The 14,230-nt window shown below is 40.7% G+C and overlaps 1 protein-coding gene across 1 annotated transcript in view; it reads left to right on the top strand.

Moving 5' to 3' along the window:
* The window catches only part of LOC104526916 (ankyrin repeat and sterile alpha motif domain-containing protein 1B), a 50,442-nt gene that overhangs the window by 12,369 nt on the left and 23,843 nt on the right, over window positions 1–14,230 (top strand). The window contains exon 3 of the mRNA XM_029085614.1: window positions 11,705–11,833. Within this exon, the coding sequence (XP_028941447.1) occupies window positions 11,705–11,833 (129 nt within the window). The remainder of the gene's footprint in view (window positions 1–11,704; window positions 11,834–14,230) is intronic.

Genomic DNA, 14,230 nt, shown 5'->3' with positions numbered 1-14,230 from the left:
AAGACAAGCTCTCCCCAGAGCTCTGGGAACATTCAGGAAAGCAACATCTATTGAAATGGCACAGCTGCTCTCCCATGGTCCTAAAATATTTGGAGTGACAGTTACAAAAGGGGCCAGACAGCCCCGTTCATCCAGTTTTCATTTGTTTCTTATGGCTGTTGCACCTTTAAAGATTGTTTGCCATGCCAAGGTGGTTTTTCTGGGATTTGATCCAGAGTTCTCCTCATTTCTGGAGCTAGACTGAATTAGATAGCAAGTTAGATAATGTGCATCAGAGGGAGCTGAGTTTGCTGCCGTTTCTGTCCTTCCCTCTGCACCTCACTGGGGCTGCAGTGCCAGGGGATGGGAGCAATCTCCCGAGGCTCAGCCCTTCACTGAGACAGTGGAAGAGGTGACAGGAGAATAAACCTGGAGGTTATGTTCAGCAGCTCCTCTTCTCCCCATGTACCAGCTGTGCAACATGGAAGTATGAGAGAGGGCAAGCCTTGCTGGGGAAAGGTGGAGAAGGAAGCAGAATATTAGGAGTCACCAACAAACTTCTTGAACCAGTTCAGGGGTAAACAGACCATTTGGGACCCACATTAGCCTAACCAGGGACACACCCTGGTGTTTTCTAGACTTACTGTTACTCTCTCCTGGATTCCCCCAGCGTGCCTCCATCCTTGAAGTGCAGTGGCTAAAACTGGATGCTTTGCCATATGAGACCTCGCTGGTGGCAGTGTATGGCATAGAAGTTCCTTCCCACGTGTTACAATGTGCTACTTTTATTAAATGCTTCCTTTTTTATTTAGGAGAGGGAAGTTCAGTGAAGGGCTACCAAGATGGCCAGGGACTGGAGCACTTGCCCTCTGAGGAGAGGCAGAGCAACCAGGGCTGGCTGGAGAAAACGTGACTTTGCGTGCAAAAACTGAAAGAGGATTGTTGCTGACTGGATGGCAAAAGAAACTTCTTGCCCATGAGGACAGGCAAGCAGTGGGACAGGTTGCTCAGAGAGGCTGTCCAGTCTCTGTCCTTGGAGGTTTTCAAGACCTGACTGGATGAAGCTCTGAGCAACCTCATCTCATCTAACAGCTGCATTTTTAGTAACTTGCTGGTTTCTGCAGTTAGGCTGGCTATAACTTTCCAAATCTTCCTTTTCTCCCATCTTAAATATTCTTTTAGCCTTTCTTTGGTCCTTTCAGTATTTTCTGTGACTTTCTCAGTATAATTGCTCCTACTTTAGGTAAATCTTTGACATCTTCTAAAATGCCTTCTGGGCACTGGATTGGGCTGTGCTGAATACATCAAGACTGCCTTCCACCCATCTTCTACTCCTTCTGCGTACACTGTCCAGCTGTTCTCTCCTACTGCTTTCCTCTGTTCCTCTCCTTAGAAAGTATGTAATTCCCATGATTGATCTTACTGGTTTGTGATGCCTATCAGTACAGTTACTTTCTGCCTTCAGATTATCAACCAAGTCTTCTCTGTCTGTAGGAATGAAGCCTAAAATTAGATGGTTTTGTTCACCTTATGAAGCATTTAACTTGTCTCAAACACAGCCCACAACCTTGTACACCGTTATATATACCATCTTACAGCTCTGCCAGTAAATAGATGAGTAATTAGAAAGGCTTGAAGCAGATGGAAATGTGCAAACACTTTGTAAGATGATTGGCTACTGACTTTACAACAGGTGTCTGAAGTAATTATGCCCTATTGTCTTCTGTCACAGAGGAAGTCAGCAAGAAGAGTAAGGAATATTACTTCTCATGTGAATGTGTTTTCTTTAAATCAAGCAGGTTAAGTTAAGTTAAATAAAGGGAAGTGAAAGCGTCCATAATTCTTTTAAAAGGACAGTCATAGAGTGATTAGGAGACCACATCAGAACTGTGATTGCTGGAAAGGAAAGGCAGATGGATGAGTGCAGAGCAGGTAATGTGGAGCCTTCCCTCCTTCCTTCCCTCTCACACTATTAACCAGCCACCTGTATTCACGGGTAGCAGGTCGCAGGAGTTGTGCAGAGCATGCCATTCCCTTTCCCCCTTCCTTTGCCCCTCCTGCCTGTCAGAGTTGTGTCCCATGGTGACTGAATGGGGAAATCTTTTATGCATCGGACATCTATAGCTATTACAAAAATGGTATCGTGACAGCAGAGTCTTGTTGTGATTTTACTTGTAAGCATTTACCTTTTGGGAAGCATAAGATAAGCGCATGTTTAGTGCTAATCAGGCAATAGCTAATGCTATTCTTTGTAAAACTCTCTTTTTCACAGAATCTCTGTGTCAGTGATATTAAGTGCCCAAGTGTATTTGTGTTAATTATGGTGGAAGTGCATGCACAGATTGAATTATTTTCCTTCCTTTTGAGGGCATATGTTTTGAGAGCTGAAAATTACGAGTGTTTGAAGCCTAATCCCAATTCTCCCTCCTACTACCTATTTTCTGGCCTCAGATACTCACTTAACCTTTTTCCTTTCCTTGATGCCTTTCTCTTCAGCACTGGAGTATGCAACTTTAAGTACTTCCCCTGGGGATTTCATAATTCATTTTAAAATTTCAGCACTTTAAAGGCATAAAATATGTATATAGTAAATGCTAAATATTTTTACAGTGGTGCAAGGAAAAGGTTGGTTTCTGAATTTGAATTCATTACCTTCCATAAATTAATGTTCCTTCTGTACTGCATTTCAGTACCTTAGTCATTCAAACATTAATGAGTGCAGAACCTAGTAATGAGTTTTGCAGTGCTGCCCTTCTGACTAGGCATTCGTACAGGGAAATTCTCTGTCTCTGCTGGTCCACAAACATTAATGAGTGCAGAACCTAGTAATGACTTTTGCAGTGCTGCCTTTCTGACTAGGCATTCGTACAGTCATGGGAAATTCTCTGTCTCTGCTGGTCCCCTTGATTTATTGTTGACTTAATAACTCAAGTCACCTGTCTTTAAAGATGATTTAGCTTAATCCTTGGTCTTCCAAACCTTTAATTCTGGAGGTAGGTCTGCGTGATGGAGGGAGTTCATTTGAACAGTCTCCTTGGAGCAGAGACCTGGACCCAGAACTTGTCTCTTGTAGGTGAGTGATCCAAACATGTGCTTTTATGCCCTCTTCTTTCTCCAAAGAATTAAAAATAATAAGAAGGGTTTCCCTTCATTTATAAAAGGGGTTGAAGACAGCCTATCTTCTGCTGCTGAGGTAGGTGAAATACATAGGTGTGAATTCCCTCAGTCAGAGAAGGGCATCAAATTGAGAGCTCTCAGCTCTTGAGGGGAGTGCACTAACCCTTGAGTTTTTGCTCAGGAGAAGATGAGGGAGGGGCAGCGTGGGTACCATGGGCATGTGTAAGAAAGGATTGATTCCCTGCCCTTTTTTTAAATGGAGCAACTTAAAGTTTGATTACACACTTACTGCACTGTCACGTTACCTGTTCCTGAGTTAGCACTGAAGCAGACAATAGACCTATCTGGTGTATTTATATGTTTACGCACTGCAGCACAGCACAGCTGCTGTCGCACCATCGCTACCGCTCTGTCGGCAGAGCCCTGCACGCCTCGGCTGTGTGGGGACAGCTACTGGCTCCTGACTGATCTGGCCAAGGCACCACACCACTCCCTAAAGACAAGTCCTCAGGAAGGGCAGGATTTAAGGATGCACCTTTATCTCCAGAATAGCAAGATGGTGAGAACCAGCTGTACAATATGACAGTATCTCAACAGCCCCATGCCAGCACTGGGGAGAGATGAAGCATCTGCTGCATACAGTCCCATGCTGCCTTACCTTACTCCTTTCAGGACCTCAACAAGTCTGTCCAAATAGCACCCCAGTATGTTTTCTTGATTACCAGGTGCTTGGGAATGCTGCACCTGGCCTAGGAACACCTTCTCTTGAAAAGCAGAGGCACAACCTCCTGCCATGGATTCCCATTCAGGAATCGCCCCCAGGCAAACAAACATAGGCATCACAGTGATGGGCATGGCTGAAGCCCATAGGTCACTTTGCTTGACAGAAAAAAAGGTCGTTAGTGCCAATTAGCATGATGTCCTAATAATGGCACAGCAGAAACAGCTGGAGCAGTGTTTGCTACTGGCCTTGCACTGAGACTACATGTTCCTCACACAGAGGAGGACTGTTTCGTAGCAGGTTGCAGAGGATGAGGTAGAAGACTGAACCAAATTCAAAAGTTTTTATTAGCTAATGCTATCAAAAGGTAGAGCCCTGTACATCATGAAGGAGAAGCAAATAACTTTGAAAACAAGATGGAGAAGAAGAAATTTACCAGATACAGGAAAGTCTGAGAATTACTGAAGCTGGGGAAGGGATGTGTGTACATGCATTTTCAAATCATGAAGGAAATAAGGGTCCATTAATAACATTAGGCAGCCACCAGCTTGTCTGGCAGCGCTCAGTAGTGAGTCCAGAGGATGCCAGCCTGCCCTGACAGTAACCACAAGTGATAACCTTGTCTGTCACCAGCCAGGCAGCCAGGTTTCAGGCTACAAGAGGTAAGAGCAAGAGTCGTATTTCTAAGAGTTGCACTTTGGGTTGTTTTGAGCATCAGTGCTTTCCTGCTGCTGTTGATGAGAAGAACCAGCAATGCACATTCTTGCTGTTGTTGAATTACTGGTATATTAATTGCTATCTATTCTGGATGCTGCAGTTGCATTTTTCATGTGTGTTTATTGCCTTTTGTTGCTGCCTGCCTGAGATACTGTGGGCAGATCCTATGCCTGATGCTTTGTTTTAGTTGCCTGGCTACTGTAAAATGTTTTCTTAGCTTTTGCTGAGGTGTCACAGATGCTTTCTTGGTAAATGTCCAAACAAGGAAACATGTAAAAGATGCTGGTGAATGCTATGCTTGCCTAGTTCCATTGCTTTTGCTAGAGATGCTACAGTATGCTTACTTCACTTTGCTACTACAGACTATCTGTAAAATCATGTAGAAGGCAGGCTAAACCTTTCATTTAAACAGCGGAGTCATGTCAATACCAAAGGTAATATTATCTGTATCTTTGTATGCAAAGGAACTGTTGTTGGTAGGAGATGGTGGGCAACTGCTTCACTTAATTGCAATGCATTCTTTTATGGTAATTGTTACCAAAAAAAATGTATTTTTCCTGTTGACTGTATTGCCAGATTTTTCCCATCCTCTCTCCCTGTGAAAGTGTCCAACAGAGAGATTCAAATCTCAAAATGCGATTGGGATGTTGACTTCAAACTTCTTCCCTGACAAAAACTGAAAATAACCAATATTTCTTCTACTCTCTGAATTTTCTGTTTATGCCTGCATAACTTTATCTCTTTACATCACCAGCACTTCTGACTAAATTGTTTTCCTGTACTCAGTTTGACACCCCTTCTAAAGTCTTTGAATAAGCTATATTTCCTTCCAGTCAGTCCAAAAATATTTTGTCAGCCAATAAATAAAAAATTACTTTTAACAGCTGTTTTACTTCTTTCTTTAATGTTATTGCAAGCCTTCTCTTAATTATTCTTGCCTTTTGGCAGTTGCAGTGCATTAATATTTACAAGATGAGATATAGTTTTCTGTTTATATTAGCAGTCCTCTGTCTGTGAGATCTGGACCAACCAGAATGCAGGATATCCTTTCTCATCGATTCATCAGGTTCATAATGTAAGATACAGTAATAAATGGCTATGTTGTCACTCTATGGATGTACAGTCTGTTGCCATGCTGTTATCTACGGGTGTCACGTTGCTGAAATGACAAAAAAAAGTCCATAATTTGTCCGCCCTCTTTTGGGATTATGTGTACGCGCATTCGTGTATCATGCCGTGTGGTAGCATCTGTTGGCTGTATGGTGTACATACAGGATGGGGCAGGGGGGATTGCCAGCCGTGGTCTCGTTCAGGGGGAGCTTTGATTTCTGTTCCTGATGTTTTCGTTTGCTCACTTTTCCAAAGCAAGAAACCGTGTAAACAGCTCAGTTTGCACAGTTTCACCCCCAAAATGTGTTGTGCTGCCCTTTCTGTGTTAATCTATAGGCTTTGCCTAGCCAAGAAGCACGCCGTGTTTGCAGAGGCACTTTTAGGGAATTAGAGGTAACATGGATGGTGCTCTGAATTTTCATCACTTCTGGGACAGTCACGTGTGCAATGCACGTAAGAGCAAACCCGGTGATACATATTCTAGCGTGGTAAGGATGACAGCTCGTCATTCAGCTTAATATTTCAGAGAAGCTGTAGATTTCTCCCAATTTCTGTCATATAACCACCTCCTTGGAGCATTTCTACCAGAAAGGGGCCATTTTGGCCACTGAGCTTTAGAAGCTTTTAAAATGTAAGTACGCCATGAACCTGTTTCTATTATTTCAAAAACCAAAAATATAAGGAGCTAAAAAAATTTCTCTCACTCTAGGAATGAAAATGTAAGCAAATTATGAGGATTTGGCTGGTCCACAGAACATTTAAAATTCTTACAGGGAGAAAATTATTAATTTTTCAGACAGAAGTGTTGTATCTGTGTGTGCTCCAATTTATTGTTGTCATGGTTACTAATGCATGTTGCCATAACCAGGCATGAGGCTTTAACAGGTGAAAAGTTTTCAGATATGGTCCTTGTTAGAAATAAATACATTCAGGCCACTCAAAACAAGGCGCTTTTTTTTGTTTGTTTGTTTGTTTGTTTGTTTTTTAGCATGGAGGGTTTTTAACTTGACATTTTTATAAAAAGATGAGGCAGATATTAGATTTTATAGACGTTGTATTGAACTTACTTTTTACCTGTGACTGTCTCTGCATCCTGGTGCCTTTAATGTGAGTCAAATACAGTACTCAGAGAATGGGATGAGATAGGAAAACGTGCAACAATTGTAAAAAAAAAAATTATCTAATAGGAGTAATCTGCTTCTGTAGCTCATTTGACAGCAAGTATCTGACCCTTTCTAGAACTCTGAATACTGCCCATATTCAGGCCTATGAAGCACTGCAAGATACAGTCTTTAAGGCAATAACCTTTATGGTTCAAAATTGTCACTGTGAAAGGATTGAATCTTTACCACTCTGTAGCACCTGTCTGAAGACTGTCTTGTGATTGTAAATTCTTTATCTGCAAAATGTGGAGCAAAAAAACTTCTTTCTCAAGGTGACTGAGGCTAGAGAGAGGAAAGGCACTGGTTAAAGGCATGGAGCAGTTAGAATACTAAAACACAGGCAGTACAGCAAAAAACACGTGATAAATTGCACAGCTGTCTGATGAGCTGTAAAGTTAGATGAGGAATAAATTATCTCTTGCCTTTCTACTTCATCAGAGAGATAAAAATCTCCATATGTATATTGTGTCATAAAAAATACATAAGCTTAAAATGTTTGATTATTTCTTATAACTGCGACTTCAATATTCAAATCAGAAAATCCTTATCCTACCATATCTATTTTTAAAAATGAAATCAAACGTCATAGTTGATCCTGCACAGCAATTTATGAACATTTCAATACTGCTTGAAAGAGTTTTAGGTGCTTATGAAGATCCTGAATCTCAGCACATCACCCATGAGTTGTTCCACAACAATTCCTCAGATTTAGGATACTAGTAATTTATATTTTTCTACCCAAGACTTGAGACTTGTCATTTCAAGCCTTTTCTAGGTCAAAGATATTCCTACTTGGTATTTTACCTGAAATTAATTGCCATCATCACATCCTAAATCTCAGAATTTCAGTATCTGACTAGAGTCAGTCAGCTGAGGAGCTCCTTTTCTGCTTGTAGAGGCTTTTAGGCCCAGGTTTCTGAAAGCTGTCTAAATTTTGCTTAAAAACCTTTCTTCCCTTTAGGGGAAGAAAAAAAAAAAAAAAGGAAAGCCCCTGGGGAATGTGTAACAGGAATAACACTTCTAAACATCTTCATGGATCTGGGCTTTAGAGACTGCTCTGTTACAACTCAGTCTAAATAGGTAACAAATACTAGCAATAGTATGGTTTAAAAATCTAAGGAGTTTGGTAAGAAACAAAAGGAAAGGAGACCAGAAAGCATGTCTGCTGAATATTAAAAAACACTTATGATACATTTGCAAAAGAAAATTGTATGATTGTGTATAACATCTTAATGTGTCATAATAATTATACCTATGATGTTTAATTTTATGCAGCTTCTCTTAGTAGCTGCTCCTTCTACAAGATACACCCAAATACACTGGGCTGGCACTTGGCTGGCACTTGGCTAGCAGCCAAACGCAGCCGTTTGCTCACTCCCCCCTCCCCCAGGGGATAGGGGAGAGAGTTGAGGGCAAGGGTAAGGAGACTCATAGGTTGAGATAAGAACAATTTAATAACTGAAATAAAATACAACTTAAAATAATAATGATATTAAAATAATAATTATAATAGTAATAAAATATGCAAATGAGTGATACACAGTGCAATTGCTCACCACCCACCAACCAAGCATGGCCCATTCCCAGATAACGATCCCAGAGGAGCAACAATCCCAAACCGAAACCACAATCCCAGAAGAGTGAGAGCCTGAGTGAAATCCAGAGAGAGCCAAAAGAGGAAGAGACTCTCACTAACATACTGAACATGAAGTGATATGATATGGAATATCCCATTGCCGTATCCAAATGCCAATTTAGCTTATTAATTTAAATATTCCTCACCCTCCCTAGATCTTGCACTTGTAGACTAACAGAACACAAAGTCCATCACTTCCAGGGACAAAAGTGAAAACACTGGTATGTTATCAGTGTTTCTCTCATAACAAATCCCAGGCTGAAACCAAAACATGGCCCTATTCTAGCTACTGAAAAGAAATCTAGTTCTGTCTCAGCTGAAAACCAGGACAGTCAGGAAGAGCAGACATCTTGTGTCTCTGCATTCCCATAACCTCAGCTGTACTGCGTATTTAGATCATCCTACAGATGTACAGCAATCACATCAATTCTGTTTTGTCTATTTTAAAAGGAGTGGGTACTTGGATGATTGTGTATATTTATAGAGCAATTAATGAATACAAATTAATGATTTTCACACAGTCCCTTTATAAGTGTCTCGTATGCTAGTTTATTAGCCTGATTGAAGATTATTTCTTATTACCTTGTAATTATTGCTTCCTAGCCCCTGTTCCTCTTGTTACCAGCCTTCATTTACAGACAGAAACAATGCAGTTCTCCATGCTTTTAATATCTTTCATGCAAAAGGGAGTCAAACTGTAAAATTATGTACTTATTTTACTCCTTATGTATCCTGTTTCATTTGTCAGCACTGTCCATTTTCTGCATGTGAGAAAAGTCACCTGCAGATCAGAGCAACAGAAAGGTTTGGAGCACTACCCAGGGCCACTTATTCTGTAGAAATTCTATTCCTGAATCCCTGTGATTCCTCGATGGAAGGACCAATGGTCGAAAGATGTACTTTTTAGCTTCTCTGTCCTGGAGTTACTCCTGTTCCATCATAAAAACCTTTTGCTAAGTGGATAAGATGTACCTTCTGAGATCTGCTTCTTTTCCCAGAACATGCAGGAGTGTATCTTTATTAGGGGGAAAACAAAGACTATTTCAAGTGGTCTGTTAGCTATGGCCTTGAACAGTTCATAAGAGACAGCTGAGCACTCTGTGAGAATTTCTGATGAATGCAATTCATCTTCTCTTGTAGTCAAATACAAACTCAGCTAATAAGGATGCAGATCCTTACCCCTTGTAATATGGTTGAAACATTTTATGAGAACTGCTTCTTAAAGAAATCAAATTCACACTTCAGATTAAATATGATGAAGGTTTTTATACATCAGTGGTCAGAAAGATTCATTTCTGTGGATATAGAATGCCAAAAATTGGAGCAATTGCTGCTGCTGCTTTCCTTTCAAAATTTGAGGTCAAAGTCATATACATAGTGTATAGATAACTTAACTAGGCAAAAGAAATTACAATACTGTATAATTTGTAGATGTGCTAATAGTGCCGTTAACCAGGTTCGACTTGTTTTATGATGTTCACTTGCTTTAAGTTACCATATCGGCAGGGTAATGTTGATGTTTCCAGATTTATCTCTTGCTTTTCATTGCAGAGTTGTGCAAATGTGTGCCATTTCATTATTTTGTGACACATGAAAATGATGTATTTGTTTTGTTTACTCTGTTCTGATTTAATTAGTAGGATGTGATAGTTTGCCAGACTTTTTAATGTTTTTTATAAGAATTTTTCATGTGTTCTTGATGCTTAACTTTTTTGCTTTAAACGTCTTAATTTCTAGCCATATTCTGTGTGAAATGCTGATGACAATTCCTTGCCAGCTTCAACACATATTTTAACAATATGACATGCATAGAAAATACACAGAGATAAGTGCGGGTAAAGAAAGAAGTAGCATAATCCAAATTGAAATAATTCTATAGGAGAGGGTAAAATAGTTTGAGAGAGAACAAGCAGGAGAGAAAGGAGGATCAGGCGGGAGAAATCTGAACCCTAAGAGACAGAGTGGGAAGGAGAGAGGAATTCAGAGACAGACCAGACCAGACAGAGTAGGGGGGAAGTGGAGCTGTTGAGAGAGGGAAGAAGGCTGGGGAAGAGGAGAAGGACTCCATCCACGGGTCATTTTCAGTTAAAGTGAGCTGACGCTGGTTTGGCAGCATCCCTGGTGTTGAGGACACGAGCGGCATGAGCACATGTGGACCAAAAGAGAGATCACAGTTAAAAAAATAAATAACCTCAAAATAATATTTTTTTTTATGGGCCTGCAAGGTGGAAGGAGCACACGAGAGCCCAGAGGTCAGTCCAGGTCTAACAAAGCCATGTCCAAAAATATGCAGTGGTGACGCTGGTTTGGCAGCATCCCTGGTGTTGAGGACACGAGCGGCATGAGCACATGTGGACCAAAAGAGAGATCACAGTTAAAAAAATAAATAACCTCAAAATAATATTTTTTTTTATGGGCCTGCAAGGTGGAAGGAGCACACGAGAGCCCAGAGGTCAGTCCAGGTCTAACAAAGCCATGTCCAAAAATATGCAGTGGCAGGGGAGACCCAGACCAGCACTGCCTTTTTTTACCAATGCCTGCATTTGCTCTTTTTGGAAGAAAGAAGAGTGTCCTGTAAAGGAAACTGGCAGCAAACTGCAGTTCTAGCCATGTTCTCTGAGGGCTTTGAGGGAAGATGACAGCTCAGGAAGTCAATCATCTATATCAATGAGAATGATGAATGTGGAAGAGCAATCTTAGTAACTCTACAATGAGACATCAAGAGAAGGTGATCAAAGTAAATATTCATAAAAAGATTAAAGAATGGCTCATAAGTTTGAAGAATGAATAAAAAGTCTTCAGATCAAAGCAAAGGCTCAGTTATTTAGCCACTTAGGAAAGTTAGTTATCAGTTATATGTGCTGGATAATGGAAGACTTATTAACTGTGTAGAAAAGCTTGTAAAACACATAGTGGAATTTGTGAATGGCCTTTTTTTGCATCTCATGATTTTTTATCAAGTGTTCTCATTCTCATACATGTATTGTAAACAGTTATTTTTAGGGAACATTTCTGGTGCCTAATTATTTTATGCTCAAAACAAATAGATTTAATTAAAGCCTCATTAAACACTACAGTAGATGACTTTGGATTGTAAATTAAATCATGAAGAATGTTGTAGGAGTTGTATTCCCTTATTTTAGTAACATGGCTCTACGTGTAGAAAATAAATTATTGTGAATTGAACACAACAGTGAAGGGCTACTTTATAGCGTATTTGCCTGCAACTTCTTTTATATCTTGAACAACTGTGATTTTCAGACAGGAGACTGGGGAGAGCCTTCAATTACCTTGCGACCTCCAAATGAAGCCACAGCATCAACACCTGTACAATATTGGCAACATCATCCAGAGAAACTTATCTTCCAGTCATGTGATTATAAAGCATTTGTAAGTGTTGATAAATATAGTGATTTGATTTGGGGTAGATATATTAATGTTAGATTTTGATAGACTGTCAGGAGGTTTTTTTCATTTATAATATTTTTCAGTCACTTTTAATGAGACAAGCTACTTCCTCTGAAACACTGTAATAAATGAGAAAAAAGGATGCACAGTACTTTTTACTATGAATTTTATGATACGTTGCAGTCCATGTAGCAATAGTGCTAGGGAAATGGCATGAATAAGTGGCTGTAGAAGCCACAATGAGAGCAAACACCCCTAATTCTTATCTGTCACAAATCCCTGTCTAGTACTTACAGAGAAATAATAAAACATAATATGGGATCCTCATGCCTCATCCTTAATGCTGTGTACACAGTAGTTAAAGTAAGTATTGCCTGGCTGGAATTTTGTACACCTGTTTTTGGGGAAGGGAGCTAGGGAAGATAGAGATCAGTGTCCTGAAGCAGTGTTTTCAGGCCATGGGACCATTCACACCTCTCCCAGACTGCTGACTGCTTGAAGTACCAGTAACAGTCAGTTCCTTCAGGGCAGGGAGTATTTATTTTTACCTTCCAAGAGCTGTAGCTGATTCCCACTTCCCAACCCTGGAGAAATGGATCTTCCCTCTACAGCTAAAGCCGATTAGTGTTCTCTGGCTATTATGAATGCTTATGAAGGAGAGGAAGGTCTCCTAAACTACCAAAAGTAATATTGAAAGACTTTGTTTTTTAAATTTAAAACACTTTTCTGAAGCCTTGAGTTCCCCATCAGCAGGGCAGGGGGGTTGGAGCTTCTGAAGATCTGAAGATGTGCCTCAGCCCACCTGTTTAAACTCTTACGTTTCCCCTTCTGACTTTGCTGGAAAGCACTGTTAAAAGTTGCTGAAGATGCTTCCCAGACCACTGTGTACTCTTCGGAGGTGGCCACCTAATGAAGCAAGGCTGACATTTTACAAAGGAAAGGGGCTCAGTATTCGTAGTGCCTTTAGCATAATAGCTGGGGGTTAACCACTTGTCCAGGACATGGGTTTTAGAACCTCTTTTTAGATCCTCTTCACCTGAAGGAGCTTGGATCCTTAGTACTTGGAGCATTTTAGGGGAGAGCTGGGGCTGCTGGACCTGATTTAAAGCAGGTAATTCCTACCTGGAAAGGTAGGAATTAGAGACTAAGTGCAGATGAGACAGCCTGGCTCCCACTGAGGAGACGCAGATGGGGTGTTACAGGCCTCTCTCTCATCTGTATCCTCCATCAGAACTTCATGTGGTAGAAATTGCCATGAATGCAGTGATTGTCCCTGGACAGTAACTAGAGCCTCTGCCTTCCTCAGCAAGTCACAGTCAAGGTCCAGTTCACCTGCTGTCAGTCTTGCTGTCCTCCTAGGCAGCACCTCTTGAAAACTGAAAAGGAAGCTTATAGATTTCTAGTTCCTTAAATATTTTTCATAGTTTTTAGTAAAGTGAGTATGCCTCTTATCTCATTACGTGATCCAGCAGTAAATTCATAATCAGATGTAACCATTGTAGTAGATGGGAAGGCACATGGATCATTAAAGAAATGAAGCTGGGATGACCAGGAGTATCCAAGTTACTGGTGATTAAGAAATTGTGAAATAAAAAATATCCACGTTACTGTTGATTAAGGAAACATCTTCCTTTCCCAAGGATTGTGCATCACTGCACTGCACTGTCTCGGCTCCATGAGCTGTAATGACCTCAGCCTTACGGAGTAAAACCCTGGCTTGGAAGTTGTAACAGGGGCAGCCTTCATTGTATGCCACATCACTCAGTTGAACTGTTGGATGTCCTCTGTGTTGCTCCCACATGCTCTGGGTCTTTGAGAGGGAACATTTCCAAAAATATAGCAAGTCAAAGGAATGCAAAATTCCTTTCTAGAATTTCAGATTTTTCTGACAACTAAATTGGGCAGTACTTCTGTGATTTGTTTTTCTATTTGACAGTCCACCCTGAGAAGCATTTCTGAATACCTGCAGCTGAGGCTTTTTGCTGCTGTGTAGATGGGACAGGAGCTGCCTCTCTCTTGTCTGTCTCCCTCTTATTCTGCCATGAGCTCAAAAGCACTGCTTTTTTTCCCTAATGGCTGACCAACTAGTAGCTTTCAAGGAAATACCAATTTGTTGTGCTGTAGTCTATTAAAAAAAATTCTAAAATTGAAATTAATTGCATCCGTCCCACAGAAGGCTAAGGATGACAAAGGTATCAGACAGCAGGATCCAGAGAACAATACAGTTCAACTCAATAAGCTTTTATTTAATTTTCCAATCTCAGAGCTTGCTTTAAATTCGTTGTTCTTCTGCAGGGGTGATATCAAGCCATCCCATAAAATTAATGCCCAAAGCTCTATTCACATCACCATCGAGCCCCCAGCTGGACTCGTAGCTGC

Source organism: Antrostomus carolinensis, unplaced genomic scaffold (genome assembly GCF_000700745.2).
Source record: "Antrostomus carolinensis isolate BGI_N321 unplaced genomic scaffold, ASM70074v2 scaffold24790, whole genome shotgun sequence".
Taxonomy (NCBI): Eukaryota; Metazoa; Chordata; class Aves; order Caprimulgiformes; family Caprimulgidae; genus Antrostomus; species Antrostomus carolinensis.
This window is presented reverse-complemented; position numbering and strand designations above follow the sequence as displayed.